The sequence below is a fragment of the Ceratotherium simum genome, chromosome 29 (assembly GCF_057802395.1).
Source record: "Ceratotherium simum simum isolate JZ-2026a chromosome 29, ASM5780239v1, whole genome shotgun sequence".
Classification (NCBI taxonomy): Eukaryota; Metazoa; Chordata; class Mammalia; order Perissodactyla; family Rhinocerotidae; genus Ceratotherium; species Ceratotherium simum.
The window spans coordinates 10683976-10708191 of record NC_141928.1 but is presented as its reverse complement, the minus strand read 5'-3'; the positions used below and the strand labels follow the sequence as shown (position 1 = coordinate 10708191).

Here is a 24216-nt window from a genome sequence, read left to right as displayed (position 1 = left end):
CTTTTTGATGAGGAAGACTGGCCCTCGGCTAACATCTGTGCCTATCCTCCTCCACTTTATATGGGACACCGCCACAGCATGGCCTGACAAGCAGTGCATGGGCGCGCGCCCGGGATCTGAACCCAGGCTGCCAGCAGCGGACCACGCGCACTTAACCACTACACCATGGGGCCTGCCCCCAGATCTGGTTTTAATGCTACCTCAACTACTAACCAGCTGTGTGACCACATCTCTCTGAGCTCCATTTTCTCATCTATAAAAAGCTTTCCTCGATTTCTATAGGAGAATCATTTGGATTTCTAGAGAATCCAACTGACTCTCCACTGTGGTCTTACAGAACTTGGTTAATATTTCTGCATATAACTTATCATATTGCTCTTTTTCTTATTTATGCATCTACATTCTCTTGAAGAGCAGGGATTTTTCCATTGTCTTTGTGTCATCAGTGAAGAGTAAAATGGCTGGCATTTAGAAGGTACTTAACAAATATTCGTTGAATGAATGAATATATGAATGTGTAAACTGAATCACTACCCATGAAAAAAACATAAAGGGTGTTATTAATGATGTGTGTGTTAACGAGAAGAGGAGAAGTAATAAGCTTTTCTTTTTCTTGCTTGCCACACTGATATCTGTTAACCAAATGGGGCTTTCTAGGCAATGCACATGTGTCAAAGATTGCAATTCAAGACAAGAGGAAAAGGCACAGGAAGAGGTGAGGATGAAAGAGGCATTTTTACAGTTCATCAAGATATGGTTACTGGCATTTCACTTTTTTACACTGAGAAATTATCACAATCATGTGAAAATGTTCAATTATATATATATATAAAAAGACTAGAAGTGGGGGCCGGCCCGGTGGCACAAGCGGTTGAGTGCGCCCACTCCACTGCGGCGGCCCAGGGTTCGCCGGTTCGGATCCCAGGCGCACACTGATGCACCGCTTGTCAAGCCATGCTGTGACGGCGTCCCATATAAAGTGGAGGAAGATGCGCACGGATGTTAGCGCAGGGCCAGTCTTCCTCAGCAAAAAAAGAGGAGGATTGGCAGTTGTTAGCACAGGGCTGATCTTCCTCATGTACACACAAAAAAAAGACTAGAAGGAAAAGTACCAAAAAGTTTACAAAGGTTATGTTTACATTTAATCAATGAACACTTATTTCTTTCTAAATTTCTGTACTTTCCAGATGTCCCATAATGAGTATGTATAACTTTCATTTTCCTTTCTTTATAAAATATGTATTTTTTGATAAGGGTAATAATACGTGCTTACTATAGACAATTTAGAAATAAGGAACAGTACAAAGAAGAGTGGGAAATCTCTCACCCTAAGACACAGAAAGAATCACCTGTCCTAGAGACTCCGAGCATTGCCTGCCTCACCCATGTCCCATGATTCCTAAGTGTGGTGATTTCCAAGCTCTGGAATTACAGGATAAATAACCATACCTACTAAATAAGGGTCTTGTAAGGATTAAACGACTTAATTCATTGCACAGTGCCTGCCATGAAGAAGGATTCTCATTTTGCCAAGATTTTCTTCCACCCCTTCTGATTACACAGAAGCAGAATTAACTATCTAACAGAAGCATGGCAGATATCATGAGATAGAGAAACCCCAAAGTCCTGCTTGTGAGTCACTAGCAGAGAGGGAGGAACGATGACTAATGAACACATACAGGACAATTGGGTCCACAAGAAAGAGGCTTACTTTTCGAGTTGGGTTGGTACGGAAGGAGCAGTCGCCCCAGTGACCATGAAGATTGTGCGAGGACTTGAAATCTGAACAACGAATGGATGCAAAATGAAGCCTGTTGCCAGAAAGAGATCCTTGTGGGGGAGATATATCTCCAAAGCTTTAATGAGGACAAGTAACTGAATTTCACTTATTGATATTTCATCAAATAAGGCTAAAATTTTTCATTAGAAAAATTTATTTCATTGAATTGTTGACCAATATTCATTTTATGATCAAAGGCCAGTATGACTTTTATGAAGAGATAGAAGCCTAGCACATATATAGATGGTATTTAATTCATATATGAAAATTCAGGAGCACTCCAGGAAGCATCCCAGATGTCTACCAAATGTGGTCTAACATGTTCAATTTACATACTTATGAAAATTCACTCTTATCTTTGGAAAATGTGAAACACACTTAAGTATGATGACCGAACAGATGAACGCTTATTGTCTTTTTTAATGAAAGATAAAAGAGCACATGATTCTGAAATGTCCAGAACTCTCATTACTTGGGCTTTGCTGTTTATTTTTATGACAGCATCAATATTAAGAGTGTCAGGCAGTAGCAAGAGAAAGAAAGGTCCTGAGGGTTGCAGCTCACAAGTTCATCTCTTTGAAGTCAGAGAAAAGATTTTTAACTGTCAAGATTTCCTTTTCTCCAAAATAACGCCCCCATAAATGGACACTAAAAACTGATAAATAATATCATAAGGTTTGTCCAGCCACAGCAACCTCACACAAGAATAGTTAAGTCTAAATTTTCTGGTAAAGAAGCTCTAGGGAGAAAATGCCCACTAATTTCTAAGTGGAAGCAAGACTTGCATATTGTTCTTTCTGAGCTCCTTTTTGGATAGTTTCTATTGCTGTGTCTTCAAGTTCATTCATTTTTTCTTTTGCAGTGTCTAATCTGCTGGTAATCTCATCTGGTGTAGTTTTCATTTCAGATACTATAGTTTTCATCTCTAGAAGTTCCATTTGGGTTTTTAAAAAAATATCTTCTACTTCTTTCCTCTTCATGTTCATGTTTCCCTTTATCATCTTGAACATACAGAGCGTGTTTATAGTAGCTGTTTTGACATTCTTGTTTGCTAATTCCATCATTTCTGGCATTTCTGGAAAGTCCTCCTTTGTATTATCCTGAACTAGAGAGAGATTGTTAACAAATTCAGTTGGAAGAATTCTAAATTTCAGAAACTCATGAAGTCTATTACAAATTCACCCTGTAAACATTCACCCTCAGTCCCACTATCAGAGGGACCTTTCAGAAACACAATGTGATACTGTCACCCCCCTGCTTAAAACTCCTCACTTCCCTTGGAATAAAAATAAAAGAGCCATTAAAAGTACCTGGCTTCCATAAAGCCTTCCCATTATACTTTGCCTTGCTTTCCAACCCAGTCTCCTGTCATTCCAGGACATATATCTTAGGCTCTAGTCACACCAACTGCCTGCAGTACCCTGATCAGGTCATACGCCAGCTCCCATCTCTGTACACACAAGCCTCTCAGTCCACAGGTTCCCTGTTCCAAGTCTGTCTAGTCATCTTTTGAGATTTAGTTTAAGCATCCATTCTACTGGGCAGGCTTCCCTGACATCCCTCCCACCCCTATTCAACCCAGTCCTCCATCTTCAGGCAGAATTAGAAAAGCCCTTCTCTATGTCCACACAGCACTCTGGATGTCCACTATTATAGCTAGTCTCAATGACAATGGAGCTGAAATTGTGTAATTTGGTGTCTGTCTCATTCACTAGCCTCAATCTTGAGGCCATAAACTTTACTTGATGACTATATCCCCAGTGCCTTGCATAGTTCCTGGGATGGTATAGACAGCATGTAAATGCTTGCTGACTAAGTGATTTTAAGAATAAAATAATGGGCCGGCCCCGTGGCTTAGCAGTTAAGTGTGCGCGCTCCACAACTGGCGGCTGGGGTTCGGATCCTGGGCGCACACCAACGCACCGCTTCTTCGGCCATGCTGAGGCTGCATCCCACATACAGCAACTAGTGGGATGTGCAACTATGACATACAACTGTCTACTGGGGCTTTGGGGGAAAAAAGGGGAGGAGGATTGGCAATAAATGTTAGCTCAGAGCCGGTCTTCCTCAGCAAAAAGAGGAGGGTTAGCATGGATGTTAGCTCAGGGTTGATCTTCCTCACACACACACACACACACACACACACACACACACACACAAAAGAATAAAAAGATGGATAGATGCATGGATGAAAGGAAGGAGAGTATGAAGGAAAGAAGGACATCTCAGATGGTCATAATGTCTCTGGTGCTATCACCATGAGAAGAGCCTCATTTCTCTGTATAGCATGGTAGCTAAGACCAAGGGAAATGGTTGACCTTGGGTTCAAATCCTGACTCTGCCACTTGCTAAATATGTGATCTCAGGGAGTTACTCAGTTTCTCTTTGTTATTATCTATGACTTATAGAGCTGTTATAAGGAACACAATAACACACTTACAGTGCTTGGCATGGAGCATGACACATAGCAGGCACTCCTGTGTGTTCGTATCTACCAACTCATTGCCTAGTACTGTGGTGACTCTGGCACTTGGGAAATGTTGACAATGGGCAATCTTTCTGTCCAGCTCCATGAACAAAGCGCTTGTAGTGACTCCTCTCAAATCTTCATTACTTAATGAAGTTATTATTACTTTCATTACTTAAATTACTTCATCATGTAAATAAACATATCACTCGGTTGAAAACATATAACTCAGTGATTTTTATTGAATAAAGGTTTGTAGACAGTCAGAAGCTTGTCTTAGCAGACACCCGGAGAAGGGCCTCCCTGGCATGGCAAGGGCGGAGAATTTTAGTCCAGACCCTTGAATGTTCCTACGTTCTCTCTTTCATTCCACAAATGATTTATTGAGCATTTGCTACGCGTTAAGCACTATGGTACAAACTGGGGAATACAAGCCAATAAAATAGACATGGTCCAGGCTCCAAATTCATAGCCATCCTACTGCTTCTAAGACTTCTTCACTTGGGTATCTCTCAAGTAATCTCAGTCTTCATCACATCCAAAACCGAAATCTTTACTCACCTCACTCTGAACCTATTTATTCTCTAGGACATCCCATTTCAGCACCACCATCCACACAGCTTTTCAATGTCCAGTCTTAGGCCTTTATTTCTTTTCAAGCACCCATGCTGGAGGCTTCAATTAATATCTCTATGCAGCTGACTCCTAAATTCACATTTCTAGCTCATCTCTCTCTCTTTTAAACTCCAAACATGCAAATATAAATGATTATTTGAAAACTTCTCTTTTTTTTACAGCAAAGCCATCTCAAACTAACAGGCAGAAGACCAAATTCATGCTGCCCGTCCCACTCCCCTTCACAAACCAAAACCAAAACCATCTTCCAACGCTCCCTGTCTCAGTGAAGGGCACAACACAAAAACGTGCAAGTCAGAAGTCGTTGATGCCTCTCCTCTCCCACGTTTCCCACATCTAACCCATCCCTAAGTCCTGTGAACTTTACCTCTCAAATATTCCCAGAATCGGTCCACTTCTCTCAGTCTCCACTGTGGCCCCTGCCCACCTCTCAGTCTCACTCCACTCTATTTTCTCTTCCCCTCTTCGTGCTCCGGCCACACTGGCCTGCTTTAGTTTCCTGACCTCAACATGCTTCCTCCTGCCACAGCATGGCTGCCATGTGGTTCCCTCTGCCAGGAACCTCCTCCTGCCAAATGCCTCTGGTGTCACCTTCTCAGGGAAGTGCTCCTTGATTCCCAGCCTAGGTTCTCATAAATGGCATTCCTTTCATTCAGAGCACTTAACTCAGTTTTTAAGTAAATGTGATTTGGTTTAATTATTTGAATTATTTGTTCATTTCCCTCACCAGACTGTGGAATTCATGAAAGAGAGACAATGTCTGGTTCCACTCACCACTGTATACCCAGAAAAATGCCTGGTATATAGCAAACACTCAATAAATATTTATTGAATGCATGAATGAATACAAACGATAAGTGAAATGAGCCAGTTACAAAGTGCTATTACACTTGATAATTTCTTCTTCCCCACCAAATTGTAGATTTTTTGAGTATAGCCTTTGCATTTCTCTTGGTTTCCATTTTATCCTCAATACCTAGGACCTGGAACTCCATAAATATTGGCTGAATGAAGGAACGACGAAGGATTAAGCCTTTGAGATTAAGCAGGATATCCAGAGGAGAAGAGTGAGAAAGCCATTTCTGATTAAGGAAACAGCAAAAGCAGACATGGTATCAGTGTCAAGAAGCCGCCAGTTAAAGAATGTAATGCGCCAGGATGCATGGGAGCATAGGTGGGGTTCAGAATGGGAAGGGTCTCTTAGGCTATATCATTTAGGCAAGTGGTTCTCAATGATGACTCTAAGGAATATACATTAGAAGCAGCAATAGAAGAAGAATAGATAGAGGTGGGCATGCAGACAGCAAAAAAAAGGGAAGTATAAAGAATTCAAATTGCCAAGTTGTCAGAAAACATATAATGTAAGGTCAAATATTCCTATATCCTTTCATAAGCCCATAAGGGCATCAGTGTATCACAGCACAGTACAATTGTTTGAGTCATCAAGAAAGGGCTAAATCATGCTACTCTTGCTGAACTACTACGAGTACTGGTTGTGGTAGTAGCTGGCTGTAGTTAAAGAATTTAGCAGCAACAGATATGAACATTTACTGAGCACCTGGCATGTATTTTTTCATTTTATTTTCAAAACTAGTCTGTTAGAAAGTTTCTATCCTCATTTTACACACGAGAAAACTGGAGTACATGGTGCTGAAGTAATTCATCCAAGATCACCCTGATGGTAAGTATTAACACCAGAATTCAAACCCAGACTATGGCTTTGGATCCCACACTCTTAACCACTATGCTATTGCTCTGATTAAAGAGGCAGGGGAGGGGCTGGCCCGGTGGTGCAAGTGGTTAAGTACGCGTGCTCTGCTGTGGCGGCCCGGGGTTTGCCGGTTCGGATCCCGGGCGCGCACCGATGCACTGCTTGTTGAGCCATGCTGTGGCAGTGTCCCATATAAAGTGGAGGAAGATGGGCACGGATGTTAGCCCAGGGCCAGTCTTCCTCAGCAAAAAGAGGAGGATTGGCAGATGTTAGCTCAGGGCCGATCTTCCTCACACACACACAAAACAAAGGCAGGGGAAAATGTTAATACATTATAGAGAGCTTCTACAAAAAATCATTAAAATAAAGTTTGGTACTGAATGAGATAAACCCTCAACTATCTACAAAACCCACCAAGTTTCCCAAGGGCTCTAGGTAGCAGAGGTTACATTAGAATGATGAGAATCGCAGTGAACTCCACTGCATGGCTATACCATGTCTTAGTATACTCTATAGCTGCACTTTTCCAACATGTGGCAACTGAGCACTTGAAATGTGGCTAGTCTGAATTGAGTTGTGCTGTAAATAGCAAATACCAGATATTGAAAACTTAACGACAAAAAAAAAGAACATTAAATATCTCATTAATAATTTTTATATCAATTATATGTTGAAATGAAATTGTAGCTGCAATGGGTTAAATAAAATATATTACGAAAATTAATTTCACTCATTTCGGGGAAACTTGTAAAAATGCAGTTACTAGAAATTTTAAAATTGCAAATGTGGCTCACATTTGCAGCTTGCATTATATATTTTTCCAGTTTTATTGAGATATAACTGACATATAACATCGTGTAAGTTTCAAGTATACATGTTAATTTGATACACTTACATATTACAAAATGTTTACTACCAAGTAGCATTAACTAACATTTCCATCATGTCACATAATTATCATTTCTTTTCTATGGTACAAACATTTAAGATCTATTCCCTCAGCAACTTTCAAGTATATAATACAGTATTGTTAACTGTAATTGCTATGCTGTACATTAGATCCCCAGAACTTATTCAACTTCTAACTGGAAGTTTGTACCCTTTGACCAACACCTCCCCACTTCTCCCATCCCCCAACCCCTGGTAACCAGCATTCTAATCTGTTTCTATAAATTTGGTTTTTTTAGATTCCACATATAAGTGATATCATACAGTATTTGTCTTTCTCTGTCTGGTTTATCTCTCTTAGGATCATGTCCTCAAGGTCCATCCATATTGTCACAAATGGCAGGATTTGCTTCTTTCTCATAGCTGAATAATATATATATACACACATACCCACCATGTCTTCTTTATCCATTCATCCATAGACACACACTTAGGTTATTTCCATATTTTGGCTATTGTGAACAATGCTGCAACAAACATGGGAGTGCAATTATCTCTTTGAGACTCTGTTTTTTTGTGTGTGTGTGTGAGGAAGATTAGCCCTGAGCTAACATTAGATGTCAATCCTCCTCTTTTTGCTGAGGAAGATTGCCCCTGGGCTAAGATCCGTGCCCATCTTCCTCTATTTTTTTTATATGGGACGCAGCCACAGCATGGCTTTACAAGCGGTCCATCAGTGTGTGCCCAGGATCCGAACCTGTGAACCCCGGGCTGCCGAAGCGGAACGCACACACTTAACTGCTACGCCACCAGGCCAGCCCCGAGATCCTGTTTTCATTTCCTTTGGATGCATACCCAGAAGTGGAATTGCTGGATCATACAGTAGTTCTATTTTTAATTTTCTGAGGAACCTCCATCCTGTTTTCCATAGTGCTTGTATCAATTTACATCCTACCAACAGTGCACAAGGGTTCCCTTTTCTCCACATCCTCGCCAACACTTGTTATATCTCATTTTTTTGATGATAGCCATTCTAACAGGTGTGAGGTGATTGTATTATGTTTCTTTTGGACAGCACTGCTCTATAGCCAGAAATTTCTACTCACTGAGCATGGCAATAATCTCCAAAGTATACTACTCCAGCTTTCTAGACTATAGCAAAATTCTTCAGGCTTTTAGTAGCTCACCTGTCAGTAGCCTGATAAAGAGCAATGGTAAATAAAAGACCAGTGAAATATGTTGAATGTCTAAGGGACACTGAAAAAAAGAAAGCAAGGAATGTCCATTCTAGTGTACAATGGAATCATAATATATGACTAAAGTCTCTGCATAAAAATTGGGACTAGTCAAAATTACCCTTGAAAATCCCTTAAATTATCTATGGAGTAGAGTAAATGTAGTTTTGTGTAAACAGCAGGTGTATACATCCCATATCTCAAGTTCATGACAGGGTAAAACCTCACTGAATTTTATTTTTCTTTCCTTTACAAACAGGTGTTACTAAAAGATATTGTTTCACTCTTGAATCTGACAGAGAAATATAAATTAAGGAATGTTTTAAAAAATCTTACAGGTCAGAAATAGATCTACACAAATATAGTCATATGATCTTTGACAAAGGAGCAAAGGCAATTCAACGGAGAAAGGATGTTTTTTTCAACTGGATATTCACCTGCAAAAAAAAAAAAATGAAATCTAGGGGCTGGCCCCGTGGCATAACGGTGAAGTGCATGCGCTCCGCTGCTGGTGGCCTGGGGTTCGGATCCTGGGCACGCACCGATGCACCACTTGTCAGGCCATGCTGTGGCGGCGTCCCATATAAAGTGGAGCAAGATGGGCACAGATGTTAGCCCAGGGCCAGTCTTCCTCAGCAAAAAAAAGAAAGAAAGAAAGAAAGAAAGAAATCTAGACATAGACCTTACACCTTTCACAAAAATTAACTCTAAATGGATCACAGACCTAAATGTAAAGCACAAAACTATAAAGCTTCTAGAAGATAACACAGGGGAAAATCTAGGTAATCTTGGGTTTGATAATGACTTTTTAGATACAACACCAAAAGCACCATCTATGAAAGAAAAAATTGATAAGCTGGAGTTCATTAAGATGAAAAACTTCTGCTCTATAAAAGATGCTGTTAAGAGAATGAAAAGATAAGACATAGATTGGGAGAAAATCTTCATAAAACACATATCTGATAAATATACAAAGAACTCTTAAAACTCAACAGTAAAGGGCCGGCCCCGTGGCTTAGCAGTTAAGTGCATGCGCTCCGATGCAGGCGGCCGGGGTTCGGATCCCGGGTGCGCACAGACGCACTGCTTCTCCGGCCACGCTGAGGCTGCGTCCCACATACAGCAACTAGAAGAATGTGCAACTATGACATACAACTATCTACTGGGGCTTTGGGGGAAAAAAAAAAAAAAAAAACTCAACAATAAAAAAACAACCTGATTAAAAACATAGGAAGGGGCTGGCCCGGTGGTGCAAGCGGTTAAGTGCATGCACTCCACTGTGGCAGCCCGGGGTTCGCCGGTTCGGATCCCGGGCATGCACTGACACACTGCTTGTCAGGCCATGCTATGGCTGCGTCCCATATAAAGTGGAGGAAGATGGGCACGGATGTTAGCCCAGGGCCAGTCTTCCTCAGCCAAAAAAAAAAAAAAAAGAGGAGGATTGGCAGATGTTAGCACAGGGCTGATCTCCTCACACACACACACAAAAAAATCGGCAAAAGACCTGAATAGACAGCATACCAAAGAAGACAAACAGATGTCAAATAAGCATATCAAAAGATGTTCAACATCATCTCATTAGGGAATTGCAAATTAAAACAACAATGAGATACCACTGCACGTAGAATAGCTAAAATCCAGAACATGTACAAAACCAAATGCTGGTGAGGATGTGGCACAGGAACTCTCATGCATTGCTGATAGAAATGATAAATGGTATAAACCACTTTGGAAGACAGTTGGGCAGTTTCTTAGAAAGCTAAACAGAGGCTTACCATGCAATCCAGCAACTGTTCTCCTAGGTATCTGCAAAATGAATTGAAAACTTATGTCCACACGAAAACTTGCACATGAATGTTTATAGCAGCTTTATTCATAATTGCCAAAACTTGGAAGCAACCAACCTGTCCTTCAATAAGTGAATGGAAAAACAAACTGTGGTATATCCATACAATGGAATATTATTCAGCAATATGAAAAATGAACTATCAAGCCACAAAAAGACATGAAGGGAACTTAAACGCATATTGCTAAGTGAAAGAAGCCAGTCTGAAAAGGCTACATATAGTATGATTCCACCTATCTGACATTCTGGAAAATGCAAAACTATCAAGACAGTAAAAAGATGAGTGGTTGCCAGAGGTGAGGAAGGAGCGATGAACAGATGGAGCACAGGGCATTTTTAGGGTGGTGAAACCACTCTATATGATACAATCATTAGAGCTGTACAAGACAAAGAATGTACCCTAATGTAAACTACTGACTTTAGTTAATAAATAATGTATCAACACTGGTTCATCAATTGTAATAAATACACCACAGTAACGCAAGATGCTGATAATAGGGGGAAATGAAGAGCAAGCAGGAAGGAGATGAAATTTTAAAAAAATCTTACAGGTAACCAGCCTTAGAATTAAAAATAAATTGAAATAAAAAATAAAGTATAAAAAATAAAGCTTAAAACAAGTTGACTAACATGAAACCAACATGTTAGTGGTTATAATAAATGTTAGTAAGATAAACTTCCCTATGAAAACACAGTGACTTACATTGGGTCAAAAAAGAAAAATCTCACAAAATTATTCAACATATCTAAAACAAAAAGGCAAAAGTAAAAGGCTGAACAAAGATATATTAGGCAAGTGCAAAGAAGAACACAGGGAAAAAAGTTCTATTACTGACATAAAGCAAAGAAAAAGGCAGGACACGATACATAAATAAAACAAATAGGACTTTCATATTGAAAAAAGTACAACTCACAATAAAGATATGAAATGCATGAATCTTTTTTGTACACTAAAATATATAAAGTGGAAACTGTTGAAATCTCAAGAGAAATTGACAAATGCACAAGAAAATAGAAATTTTCATCCATTTCTCTTAATCATCCACAGACCAAATAGTCAAAAAATGTAAGAACATAATAGTAATTATAAGATGTGATTTATAAGTATATATTGAATTCTGTAACCTATAGAGAATAATTTTTTCCAGAATCCACTGTTTATAAAAATTTATTGTATAGTAAGTCCCCAAAATATAAATAAATCTCTAAGTAGAAATTGTATAGGTCACATTTTCTGACAAAAATTCAATAAACATGAATCTATTTAACAAAGTTTAAATTAAAAAATTCAACTACCTAGAGATTGAAATTATTTCAGTTAGTTTCTTCCAAATGTTTCCCCTAAAATCAGTGCATCAAAATAAGCAAGGAATCAGCTTAAATACCATATTCCAATCTTGCTCAAGAATTAACAGGTATAAGAGGAAGCCAAGAATTCCAGCCAAATCCTCCATTCCTTCCCTGGGGCCAAAGCCTACTATCATAGACCATTATCAAGGCACAGAGGCAGGAGAATGATATTCTTAAATAAATGGTTTTCTTGACAACCAGAGTGAATTGGAGGGAAGCTCTCCCATTCATCCAGCAATTTGGTCCCCTGTGAATGAAGAGCTCTTCCACAGGGTCAATCCACTGGAAAAGATCAAATAAGGATCTATTCCAACACTTACGTACAAACAGAGCAACTATTAAAAAACATCAACATGCTAGGTACACTCAGGAATATAAATCTTAAGATGTACTCAACTTCAGAGGCTTACGAGCTAATATAAAAGATAATCTCTACTTTGGGGGTTCAGAATTGCTAATTAAATTGTTTGAATCTTCCTTATCCTTACTAATTTTTGGTCTGCTTCCTTTATCCATTTCTGATAGGAATGTATTGAAATTTCCCATTTTGTCTGTGGATCAGTCAATGCCTCTTTATAATTCCCTTAAAATACGAGACTATGTTGCTAGATGCATACATAGTCAGAATTATTATATTATTTTGGTGGGCTATTCCTGTTTTCATTATACGGTTTACCAAAATATTTCTATTGATATGTTTTTTGCCTTAAATTCTGTTTGACTCACTGCCACTGCTCCCCACACCCGCAACCTCCATCCCTGTTGGCCAAGTGAAGCTGAAGACTCTGGCCCCTGGGAAAGAGGAAGGAGGAATGGCTGCGTGGCGGCTTTTGGACTGAGAAGGAAATAAGGGTCTTTTGGAGAGCAAAAGTTTTTAATTTTAATGAAGTCCAATTTATCAATTCTTTTTCTATTATGGATCATGCTTTTAGTGTCATGTATAAGAACTCTTCACCTAGCCCTCAATCCCAGATTTTCTCCCGTTTTCTTCTAAAAATTTTATAGTTTTACATTTAAGTCACAATTCATTTTGAATTAACTCTACACAAGGTATGAGGTTTAGGTTGTAGTTGATTCTTTTGGCTTATGGATGTCCAATTGCTCCAGTACCATTTGTTGAAAAGGCTATCTTTTCTCCATTTAATTTGTATGTGCTTTTAATACAAAGACTCGTTCATATCTGCTTTCAATTCTGGGAAATTCTCTGGCATTATCTCTCAAATATTGTTTCTCTGCTATTCCCTCCATTCTCTGCTGCACACATGGGAGGTTTTCAATCTTTCTTCCATGTTGCTTAACTTACTCATCTTTCATTATTTGTATCTCTTTATCTCTGTGTTACATCTGCTAGGTTGAATTCATTAGTCCCTTCTTTCAACTCATTCCCTCTTTAACTTGGCCCAGTCTAGAGTTTATCTCATACACTCTTTTTTTTTACTGCATTTTATATTTCCAGTACTTTTAATTGGTTCTTTTCTAAATCCACCTCTTGATCCTCATCTGTTCAGTTTTGTTTCACAATTTCCTAGAAGTTTACCATGGATGTTATTCCTTCATCTCTTTGATGATTTTAAACATATTTACTTGAAATTATTTTTCAGATTGCTTTATTATATTTTGTTGGGAGTGAACTATATTATATTGTCTTTCTTTCTTAGTACTAGTTATACTCATTTGCTTTGGAATTTTATTTGCTAGCTCTTCTTGAATAGGAATACTTTCTATCTCTCTCTCTCTCTCTCTCTCTCTCCCCCTTCCCCCTCACCCTTTCCTGTCTAGTGCTTTTATAGACATGGCCCCCATCTTCCATCCTTGTCCGATCAGAGGCCTCCAGTCTAAAACCAGGTATTATATTGGCAGCTCAGGGTTCCTATCCTTTGGCAACACCAGGGATATCATAAACCCAGGCACATCATGGCCAGGTCCTGGTCACACTGCTATCTCTATTCCTCTGCCACCCCAGGAACACAACTTTAAACAAGCCACAGACCCAATCAACTTGGTTCAGTTTCTTTTCATAGGTAGGACAGTCCCACCCCAGCTCCTAGTTTCCAGCAGTGAGACTCCCTCTGTCCCCATCCAGGTATGAAGTTCCTTTGGTCCCCATACCCTCAAACAGCATTTCCCACTCTTTTTTGACATCATGGTATACTTAGAAAATGTATGTGAATGGCGCACAGGTAGATGGATGAGACTGTTCCCTACACAGAAATAATGGCTGGGGGCTCTGACCTCTAGGCCCTGCCTAGCTGCTCTGAAGCCTGAGAAAAATCAGTATTTCACACACTGGTAAACTCATTCACGGCATGTTCTTTAGGAAATAATACTCTAAAAGAATCAACTCCTAACACACTCTGCCTATTTCTGTACTTGGTTCTGTTTCCAGTCCATGAGGGTGTTTACCTTGTTATTAAAGTACAACTATGTCAATAACACATTTCATTTATCATTACTATGTATTTGGAGCAGAATACAGACTTTGAAGCATGAATGTAAAGGGCCATCATACCCAGAGGTCCATGCTCTTCCCTCTGTTTAGACTACCCTCCTCTCAACCTCTCTGCATCACTTTTTCCTACTCCTCCTTCAGGTTTCAGTGTAGATGTCACTTAATCAAGGCTGCTTTTCATGACTCCACTCTCACCACCCGATATGGGGTCAGATCTTCTCACAGAATCTGATTTTACTTTGTGTTTTTATTGTTATATTATTATTGCTTACTAATCTTAGACAATAAGCTCCTTGATGGCATGAACTGCCTTTTTCACTTCTCTATTTCCAGATCTAGCACAATACCTGCAGTCACTATGGACTCAATAAATATTTTAATATCACCTATAACAGAGTTTCAAGGAAGGGAGTATAAGGTAAAAGTGAAGAGTGGGGGCTCTGGAGTCAGAGATTCCTGGGTTTAATCCCCAGTTCTATCACTTACTGTGTGATTTAGGAAAGTTACTTAGCCTCTCTAAGCTTTAGTTTCCTCATCTGTAAAATGTACGACACTGTTCAAGTCCCGTCTTTGTTACTTACTAGCTGTGGAACTCCCGGCAAGTTCCTTTCCCTCTCTTTCAGTTCCTGCACTAAGCAATGTTTTAAGGATTAACTCAGACAACATACATAAAGTCACCAGCACGGTGACTCCCTTTCCTGTTTTCTTGCTTCCACTTCATGCTGAAAAGGCACACCACCACAGCTCAGATCTGAGCAGAGCTGCTGACTCAACCCTTTTCTGAGCCTAGGTGGTATCCTGGTTGAAAAGGCTTTCTATTGCTACAGGAGCAATAAAGATTATCTTTATACCCACAATTTATTCAGGCAAAGTGGAGGGCAATGTCAATAAGAACTTGAAAGAATAATTTGTGTGTGTGTGTGTGAGGAAGATCAGCCCTGAGCTAACATCCATGCTAATCCTCCTCTTTTTTTTTTTTTTGCTGAGGAAGACCGGCTCTGAGCTAACATCTATTGCCAATCTTCCTCCTTTTTTTTCCCCAAAGCCCCAGCAGATAGTTGTACGTCATAGTTGCACGTCCTTCTAGTTGCTTTATGTGGGACGTGGCCTCAGCATGGCCGGAGAAGCGGTGCGTCGGTGCGCGTCCGGGATCCGAACCCGGGCCACCAGCAGTGGAGCGCTCGCACTTAACCGCTAAGCCACGGGGCCGGCCCTTGAAAAAATAATTTTAAGAGCAAATTTAAGTGAAAAAAAACAACAGCAGATCGGACCATTCTAACTCTGAAAATGTGAGAAGAGAAAGCCTCCATGAGAATATATTTCCAAAATGAAGGCACGCACAAATGGAAGGCATCCATTTTGCTGTACCCCAAACCCTACTGCTGGGAAGAGCACATGAAACTAGAAGAGGATGGCTGTCAGATAAGAAATTCAAGTATGGGAGAATCGAGGCAGTGAAGCATTCTCAAGTTCAAGTTATGATGTACACACAGAGACCCTACTTTCACTACAGTTTTAACATAATTGTTTAATGAGGAATAGAGCCTAGAGATTGAGAGAAAAACTGAGCCACTGACTGATAACAAAGAAAACTATAATTCAGACCAAAAGGAAATAATGCAAAAACCTTGGCATCAAACAGACTTGGAATCAAAGCTTGACTCTGCTGTCTCCCATTGGTGTAACCTTCAGCAAATAACCACTCTCTCACCCTGAGTTTCCTCCTCAGCAGAATACGGAGCAGAATGCTCACCTCACAAGGAGCCGGGAGAATTAAGTGAGAAATCAGGTATGAAGTGCCCAGTACAGTGCCCAGCTCATGGCAGTTGTTCAACCAACATTAGTTCCCTCCCACTACCTCCCACACTGCTTTTACCAGCAAGCATCACAAAAGGGTTTGGGAACTGCTACAATGTATGTCCTCATGTCCGGATTCACAAACTTATCAATCTATTTTGCAAGCAGATTCTCTGAGATAAGCATGAGGTACACAGGCCCAAGATCTGGGGAGCAACCTGACCTGGATCAGTGTGGACGTCTGGTTCTCAGGCCAATACCTAGAAAGACTGACCAGGCCCAGAATGCAGCATAGGTGGCCGGGAAACAGCCAGAAACTAGAGCAACCAAAAAGAAGGATTACTTGAGCTTCGGCTCCCGTCCTTCGCTTGTGTACTGCCAACAGATGAGCCCGATCAGGTCCTGCACCCTGGCACTGGCCATTGTCACCACGGTCATTGGCAGCAGTCTGTCCTGGCTCGAGTGCAGGGGGAGGTAGACGTCAATCTTCTTGGTTGCTGTTGTGCCTACATGACCCTGCGGACAGAGCACATGCATGAGGGTAAAGCACACAGTCACAGTCATGCAGCCCCTACTGGGCCACCATGATGCTCTCCAGGGCCTGTGTGCAGCACAGCCATTTTTCATACTTTTTGCACAGACCTGCTTATGAGACTGGAATGGTCCCAAAGGAAACACTGTCTAGTTTTAAGGTTTTTTTTTTTTTTCTTTAATTTTCATTTCCTAATGGTCTAACAGATCCAGCACTGCCAGCAGTAAGGTAAATGAGCACTACAGCTAAATAAACAAATCAGAGTGGTGAGCAGACCTGATGTTTGGTGTCAGGAGATTTGCTCTGCTACTTACTCAGTGTGACCTTGGAAAAGTCACCACTAGACCCGGGCATCAGCTGCCCTCTCTGAAAATTGCCACATCATTCCTTGAGACCTTGGGATAAGCTGCATGGGAAGCTGCCATACTCTCTGAGGAAGCATTCAGGCCTGCAGCACTGGAACCAAAGATCTGCCTTCTCAGAGACCATGGGGGACTAATTCCATTATGCAGTACTTCTTTTTTTTTTTCTTTTTTGTGAGGAAGATCAGCCCTGAGCTAACATCCATGCCAATCCTCCTCTTTTTGCTGAGGAAGACCGGCTCTGAGCTAACATCTATTGCCAATCCTCCTTTTTCTTCCCCAAAGCCCCAGTAGATAGTTGTATGTCATAGTTGCACATCCTTCTAGTTGCTGTATGTGGGACGCGGCCTCAGCATGACCAGAGAAGTGGTGCGTCGGTGCACGCTCGGGATCTGAACCCGGGCCGCCAGTAGCGGAGCGCTGGCACTTAACCGCTAAACCACGGGCCGGCCCCACTATGCAGTACTTCTGTTTACTTCAGTCATCTGCACTAAAGTTCAAGGATCCAAGGTCTTCCATTACTGCCCTAACCACCACACCCACACTGCTCTCTCTCTCTATACACAAACACACCTACCCCCCTCCCTCCTGAACCTTCCACTCCCCTCTGGAACTCCTGCACTAATTAGCAAACTTCCATAAATCATCACTTCTTAAAAAACATCCCCTCTGCCTTAATTGAAACCTGCTAGCCATTGAGGATACTGCTTCCTCTGCTGTCCAGAAGATTTTTTCTTGTTTCTTTTTAACCTCCAAATCCTCAAGGCCAGGAGGTGGAGTAGGTGTTCTTGTTCCTATTATTTCCAAACTATTACATCTCCATTCCTGCAGATATCCCTGTTCCTTTGAGATCCAAGCCATCCAACAACACCATCCTCTCCCTCTTCTTTTCTGTTTCTGTTATCCACCAACCTTCCAGTCAATCTCCTGTCTCACTGAAGTCTTGAGCTCTTGGCTCACAGTCTTCTTTCTCACCCCAACTCCTGTCATCATTCTTGGCAATTTCATCTAAAGGAAGAATCCGTCCAATACCCAAGTGTCTCAATCCCTAGACCATGTCACCCCCAACGCCTTTTCATCCACTCCATCTCAAATCACTTGTTGCAGTGGGTATGCCAGAGATCTGCACCAACCCCCAAATCTCAAATTAGAATATCCATTCACTAAATATACTTTAACATAGTTTCATCTCATTTATTCAAGTAGTCCCCCAATTCTTCAACCTACAATCTACTGACCCAGCACCTTTTAGTTATCTATCAGTCGCCCTTCTTTTCCAACACCACCCTCCAGATTACATGATCCATCATTATAATCAACCCTTTGCAAATATAATTTAACACTCTCTTCCTCCACTGGACTCAATTGGCAGAACAGCAATCTGCCAATTGCATTCCTCTGCATTCCTCAGCTAAACATCCCTGGAGAAAAATCATGTAACTGTATAAATTGATTTTACTTTAAATTCATGATGATAAATCTCAAATAGACACTCAACATTGTATAGCAAACCTATTACATCTCCTGATCCAAACTCTACCCCACCCAAGACCACTACCGCACATTTTTCTTCTCTCCTCAAACTTCCCTTACCCTCAGCTCCTGTCCTTTGCTTATGTACTGCCAACAGATGAGAAATACACTTTATTAAGAAAATAAAAGCTTTTGGAAAGGAACTCTCTTATCCTTCCATCACTAAATTCACAAACTTACCTGGATTTAATCACCTTCACCTCCTCCACTACCTGCCCCACCCCTCCGGGAATTCACTCATCTCATTATCTCATTGAAGGTCAATCTCTCCATTTGTGTTCTGTGTCCCTTTGGCTCTCACCTTCACAAGGACTTTCCTCTTTCACTTATCTTCACCTTCTCCTGCATTATCAACCTCTCCCTCTCTTGGCTTCCATGACATACACTCTAGGTTTTTCTCCATCATCTCTGGTCTCTCCTTCTCAGTATCCTTTGCAGATTCCTCTTCCTCTACAGTCTCTATTCAGCATTCTTTAGCCTCTAGATTGGGCTCTCTTTTGTCTACCTCTACAAATTTTCCCTAGGTGATCTTCACCAGTCCCAAGGCTCTAATACAATCTATATCCCGCTGATACCCAAATCTTATCTCCACCTCAAACTTCTCCCTGGAATTCCAAATTCGTACATTGAATTGTCTACACAATATGCAGAAAAGCATCACAGACAACTAAGTTCAAAATCTGAAGTTTTGACTATCCCTTACTCCCTCCCACCCCAAATCATAACAACAGCCTCCCTCATTTCAGTAAATGCTACCACCACGAACCCAGCTTGATTCTTTTTTCTCCTTCATACCATCTACCTACTCCCTTAATAAGTTCCAGTGTGTCTACTTCAAAAATATATTTCAATGGAAAAAGAACAGTCTTTTCAGCAAATGGTGCTGGGACAACCAGATAGCCATATGCAAAAGAATGAATTTGGACCCCTACCTCACACCATATACAAATATTAATTCAAAATGGATTAAAGACCTAAATGTAAAATTCTTAGAAGGAAACAGAGGTGTAAATTCTTCACAACTTTGGATTAGGCAATGATTTCTTTAATATGACACCAAACCCACAAGCACCAAAGAAGAAATAAATTGGGCTTTATAAAAATTAAAAACTTTTGTGCCTCAAAGGACACTATCAAGAAAGTGAAAAGACAACCCACAGAATGGGAGAAAATATTTGCAAATCATATATCTGATAAAGATCTATTATCCAGAATATATAAAGAACTTTTACAACTCAGTAATAAAAATACAAACAATCCAATTTAAAAACGGGCAAACGATCTGAATAGACATTTCTCCAAAGAAAATACACAAATGGCCAATACACACATGAAAAGATGTTCAATATCATCAGTCATTAGAGAAATGCAAATCAAAATCACAATGAGATACCACCTCACACCCACTAGGGATGGCTATATATATATATATATATCGGTGCAGAAGATTGGCCCTGAGCTAATAACATCCATTGCCAATGTTTCTCTTTTTTTTTTTCTTTTTTTGCTTGAGGAAGATTAGCCCTGAGCTAACATCTGTACCAGTCTTCCTCTATTTTGTATGTGGGATGCCTCCAAAGCATGGCTGATGAGTGGAGTAGGTCTGTGCCTGGGATCCGAACCCACGAACCCTGGGCTACTGAAGCAGAGCATGTGGAACTTTAACCACTTGGCCACAGGGCCAGCCCCTATAATTTTTTTTTTTTTAAATAACTGAAAATAAGAAAGGTTAGCAAGGATGTAGAGAGACTGGAACTTTCACAAATTGCTGGTGGAAATGTAAAATGGTGCCACTATTGTGGAAAACAGTTTGCCAGTTTCCCAAAAATTAAACATAGAGTAAACCATATGACTCAGCAATTCTATTCCTAGGTGTACTCAAAAGAACTGAAAACACCTGTTCACATAAAAACTTGTACATAAGTGTTCATAGGAGCATTATTCATGATAGCCAAGGAATGGAAACAACAACCCAAATGTCCACCAACTGGTTAATAGATAAACAAAATCCATACAATGGAATATTATTCAGCCATAAAAAGGAATGAGGTACGGATACATGCTACAACATGGATGAACCTTGAAAACATTATGCTAAGAGGAAGAAGCCAGAAATAGAAAGTCACCTGTTGTATGAATCCATTTATATGAAATGTCCAGAACAGGCAAATCTATAGAGACAGAAAGCAGCTTAGTGGTTGCCAGGACATGGGGGTAACGGGGAACTGAGGAGTATGGAGTTTCTTTGGGGGATGATGGAAATGTTATAGAATTAGATAGTGGTAATAGCTGCATAACTTTATGAATATACAGCAAACCACAGAATTGTATACTTTAAAATGATTAAAAAGATAAATTTTATGTGAGTTTTATCTCAATTTAAAAAATTGAAAAATATATATTTTAAAACCATCTCACTTCTCTCCATCTCCACTGCCACCAAAATACCATGAGGTTTCACCTGGACTTTTCTAATAGATTCCTAACTGACCTCCTGTACTCTTGCCTACTCCAATTTGTTCTTGACACACAAGCTAGATTTTTTTTAACTCAAATTTGATCATATTTACACTTCTGTTTAAATTCCTTCAATAAGTGGTTCCCAAAATACTTTGAATAAAATCCAAATTCCTTGCAGTGTTCAACAAAGCAACTGCATGATCTGACCCCAGGCTACCTCTCCAACTTCATCTACTGCCACTCCCCTGCCTGCTCATCATGCTTCAGCAACACCAGCCTTCTAGAAGTGCCCTGAATGTGTGTGTGTGTGTATGTGTGTGTACCTAGCCTGCTTCTCCCACTTTCAAGGCCATAGTGGGTGCTATTCATTATATCTAGCAGGCTCTTTCTATGCTCTTTGTACCCTCTAATGTGTGGCCTTGGGCAGGTTACTTAATCTCTCTGTTCTTCTGTTTTCCTCATATATAAATAATGAAAATGACAGACTCTACCTATCAGAGGACTCTTTTGAAGGTTATTATTATTATTGTTATTGTTATTATTATTAAAAGCTCAGGTCATATGACATCTCCTCAGAGAAACCTTCACTAATTATCCTATAAAAACAAGCCCCTTACATAGTTATTCTCTCACACATATCCTGTTCATTTCCTTCATAATACTTAACAAGTTGATATTATGTTTTTATTTATGTACCTCTTCAGTGTATGCCTTCCCCACTAGACCCCAGCTTCCATGAAGGCAGCCATAATAATGTCTGCTTTGTTTACTGCTTGCTCTATACACAACAGCTAGCACTGTGCCTGGTGCATAGAAGACTCTCAAAAAAAATCTGTTCAACTACAGAATGAATGCATGAATGACTCAAATGCCTACCAGGACACATGGTAGGAACTCAATAAATGTTACTTTCCTCCATCCAACCCTCTTGCCCTTCCTCTATGGGTCTGTTTCCTGGTAGGAGATGGAGATGGAGGGACTGGAGCAAACCAGTGGTTCTATCTTTAACACTCTATAAGTCTATCATTCTAAGGAGGAAAAAAATGATCAGAACTAGGGTAAGGAAATACATAAAATCAGTTTTAAAAATATTTTTAAAGAAATTCCACTTCTCATATAACCCAGTATTAGATCCACTAATGTTTTTTCACTGAGCCTTGTCTCTCTGTTATAAAGCAAATAATAAAAAAAAGTAATTCTCCTACATAATGCTCTCTCTGTCGTGCATACACACACACGTACACGCACACACACCCACGCATGTTTTCCAGCTTGGAAATAATAATTCTAATGACTAGCAAAGACATTTCTTTTTTTTTTTTTATAACTTTATTTATTTATTTTTTCCCCCAAAGCCCCAGTAGATAGTTGTATGTCATAGTTGCATATCCTTCTAGTTGCTGTATGTGGGACGCGGCCTCAGCATGGCCAGAGAAGCGGTGCGTCGGTGCGCGCCCGGGATCCGAACCCGGGCTGCCAGCAGCGGAGCGCGCGCACTTAACCACTAAGCCACAGGGCCGGCCCAAGACATTTCTAAATAGCACGTGTTTTGACCTTGTCAGGCAGTCAAAGGGTTAAAATCAAAACAGTGGCAACCTTTCTGGGGTGGGTTTATGGCCTCTTCTGGCCCTCTTCTCAATCTCTTTTTCAGACCCAGTCCAGCTGTTGTCATTGCTCTTCCTTCTTATTTCTATTTATTCCTCCTCTTCCTTCTGAAGATCTGGAGGTGAGGGACTACAGGGAACACAGGATCTCAAGATACGAAGATTCACTGAGATGACAAACGTACATATGCTTCACAAACTGTAAAGTGCTTTAGAAATGCAGAGCAGTATGCCAGAAAAGGCCTAAGTTTTGAAATCACATCCATTTCTATTACTCAAGCCTACTACACGGTCACATTAGACCAAAGATAGATGCTAAAGGAGCCCTAGTCATAATACTTATTACTATAACAAGAGCTAGCATTTATTTAGAGCTAACTGTTAAGTAAACTCTGCTAAACGTTTGCCTATCTCATTTAATTCTCGCAATCACTATAAGAGGTAGGGTCTATCATTATTCTCATATTACAGATGAGAAAACTAAAGCTGATAAATCATCTGCTCAAGATCCCCTAACCAAGGCAGAAGAGCCAGGACTCAAACCTATGTACTCTAACCATCAATGCCTTCTTTCCCTAGTTATTCTAAATGTAATCAGTTCCCACTCTCCAAGGCTTGAAAATTATGTCTCCGGCCCTCTTCTAAGAAACACAGCAAAAGCACTGCCTAAAGCAGTCTCCCACAAAAAGAGCTAGCTCTGCGGAGCTGCCTGAGGAGAAGCGTAGGGATGGAACCTCCAGGGAACTCTGCCACCGTCAGCTGACTGCAGGGCAGTTGCTGTTGTTCAGGAAATGAGAGCAGATAGTTACACGGTGCTCCTACGAATCCCTTTATCCTATTTCACAGTGAAATAGCAAGTGTGGGGAAAACTATGAGAATAAATATGGTAGATACTTATTAAATGAATAAAGCACTTTATCTTTTTAATCTTCTAATTCCATCTTGAGGCACTGACAACGGGAAAAAGTGCCTTGCACAAACCCTGAAATTATATATTTTTTAATAAGGAGCCCCTTCTGAAAAAACTCAAGGTGGTGGCATAAGTTAGCTCTATCTAATAGTCCCTGTGTTGCAATATTTAGAGGGAATCATCTAAAACATAAAACAATCCATCAATATAATAGAAAGTAATTAACTTATAAAAAAAAATAAGGTGACCAAAGGATTAAAAGTATTCATCACACATCAAGGCAAGCAATATTCCAAAGACCTAACATCTAACTGTTAAAAAGCAACTAGCAATAAACAAAAATCACAACATAAAGTTTCACTGTATGGCAATTTACGTGTACCCCAATACAGACTTGGGGAAATGGAGGTGTAATTAGAGCACAAGGAAGGGTTCAACACAGAGAGAGGGAAAACTGGGGTAGCCCCATCTTGCTTAGTCACTCATGCATTCAACAAACACCCCCTGAAATACCATGCAGGGCTCTGAAGACAAAGTCAAGTGAGACAGTGCAGACCCTCATCAAACTCATAGTGTGCTGAAGGTCTACGTTGCACAATGTGGTAAAAGCTTTAAGAGGGGGAGCTTCAGGCTGTCACAAAAGCTCAGAACCAACC

General features: G+C 40.3%; 1 protein-coding gene across 10 annotated transcripts in view; it reads right to left on the bottom strand.

Moving 5' to 3' along the window:
- The window catches only part of MAPKAP1 (MAPK associated protein 1), a 267319-nt gene that overhangs the window by 111282 nt on the left and 131821 nt on the right, over positions 1–24216 (bottom strand). For all 10 annotated transcript variants that reach the window (XM_087419086.1, XM_087419089.1, XM_087419088.1 and 7 more), the window contains one exon: positions 16503–16675. In XM_087419086.1, coding sequence (XP_087275212.1) covers positions 16503–16675 — 173 coding nt within the window. The remainder of the gene's footprint in view (positions 1–16502; positions 16676–24216) is intronic.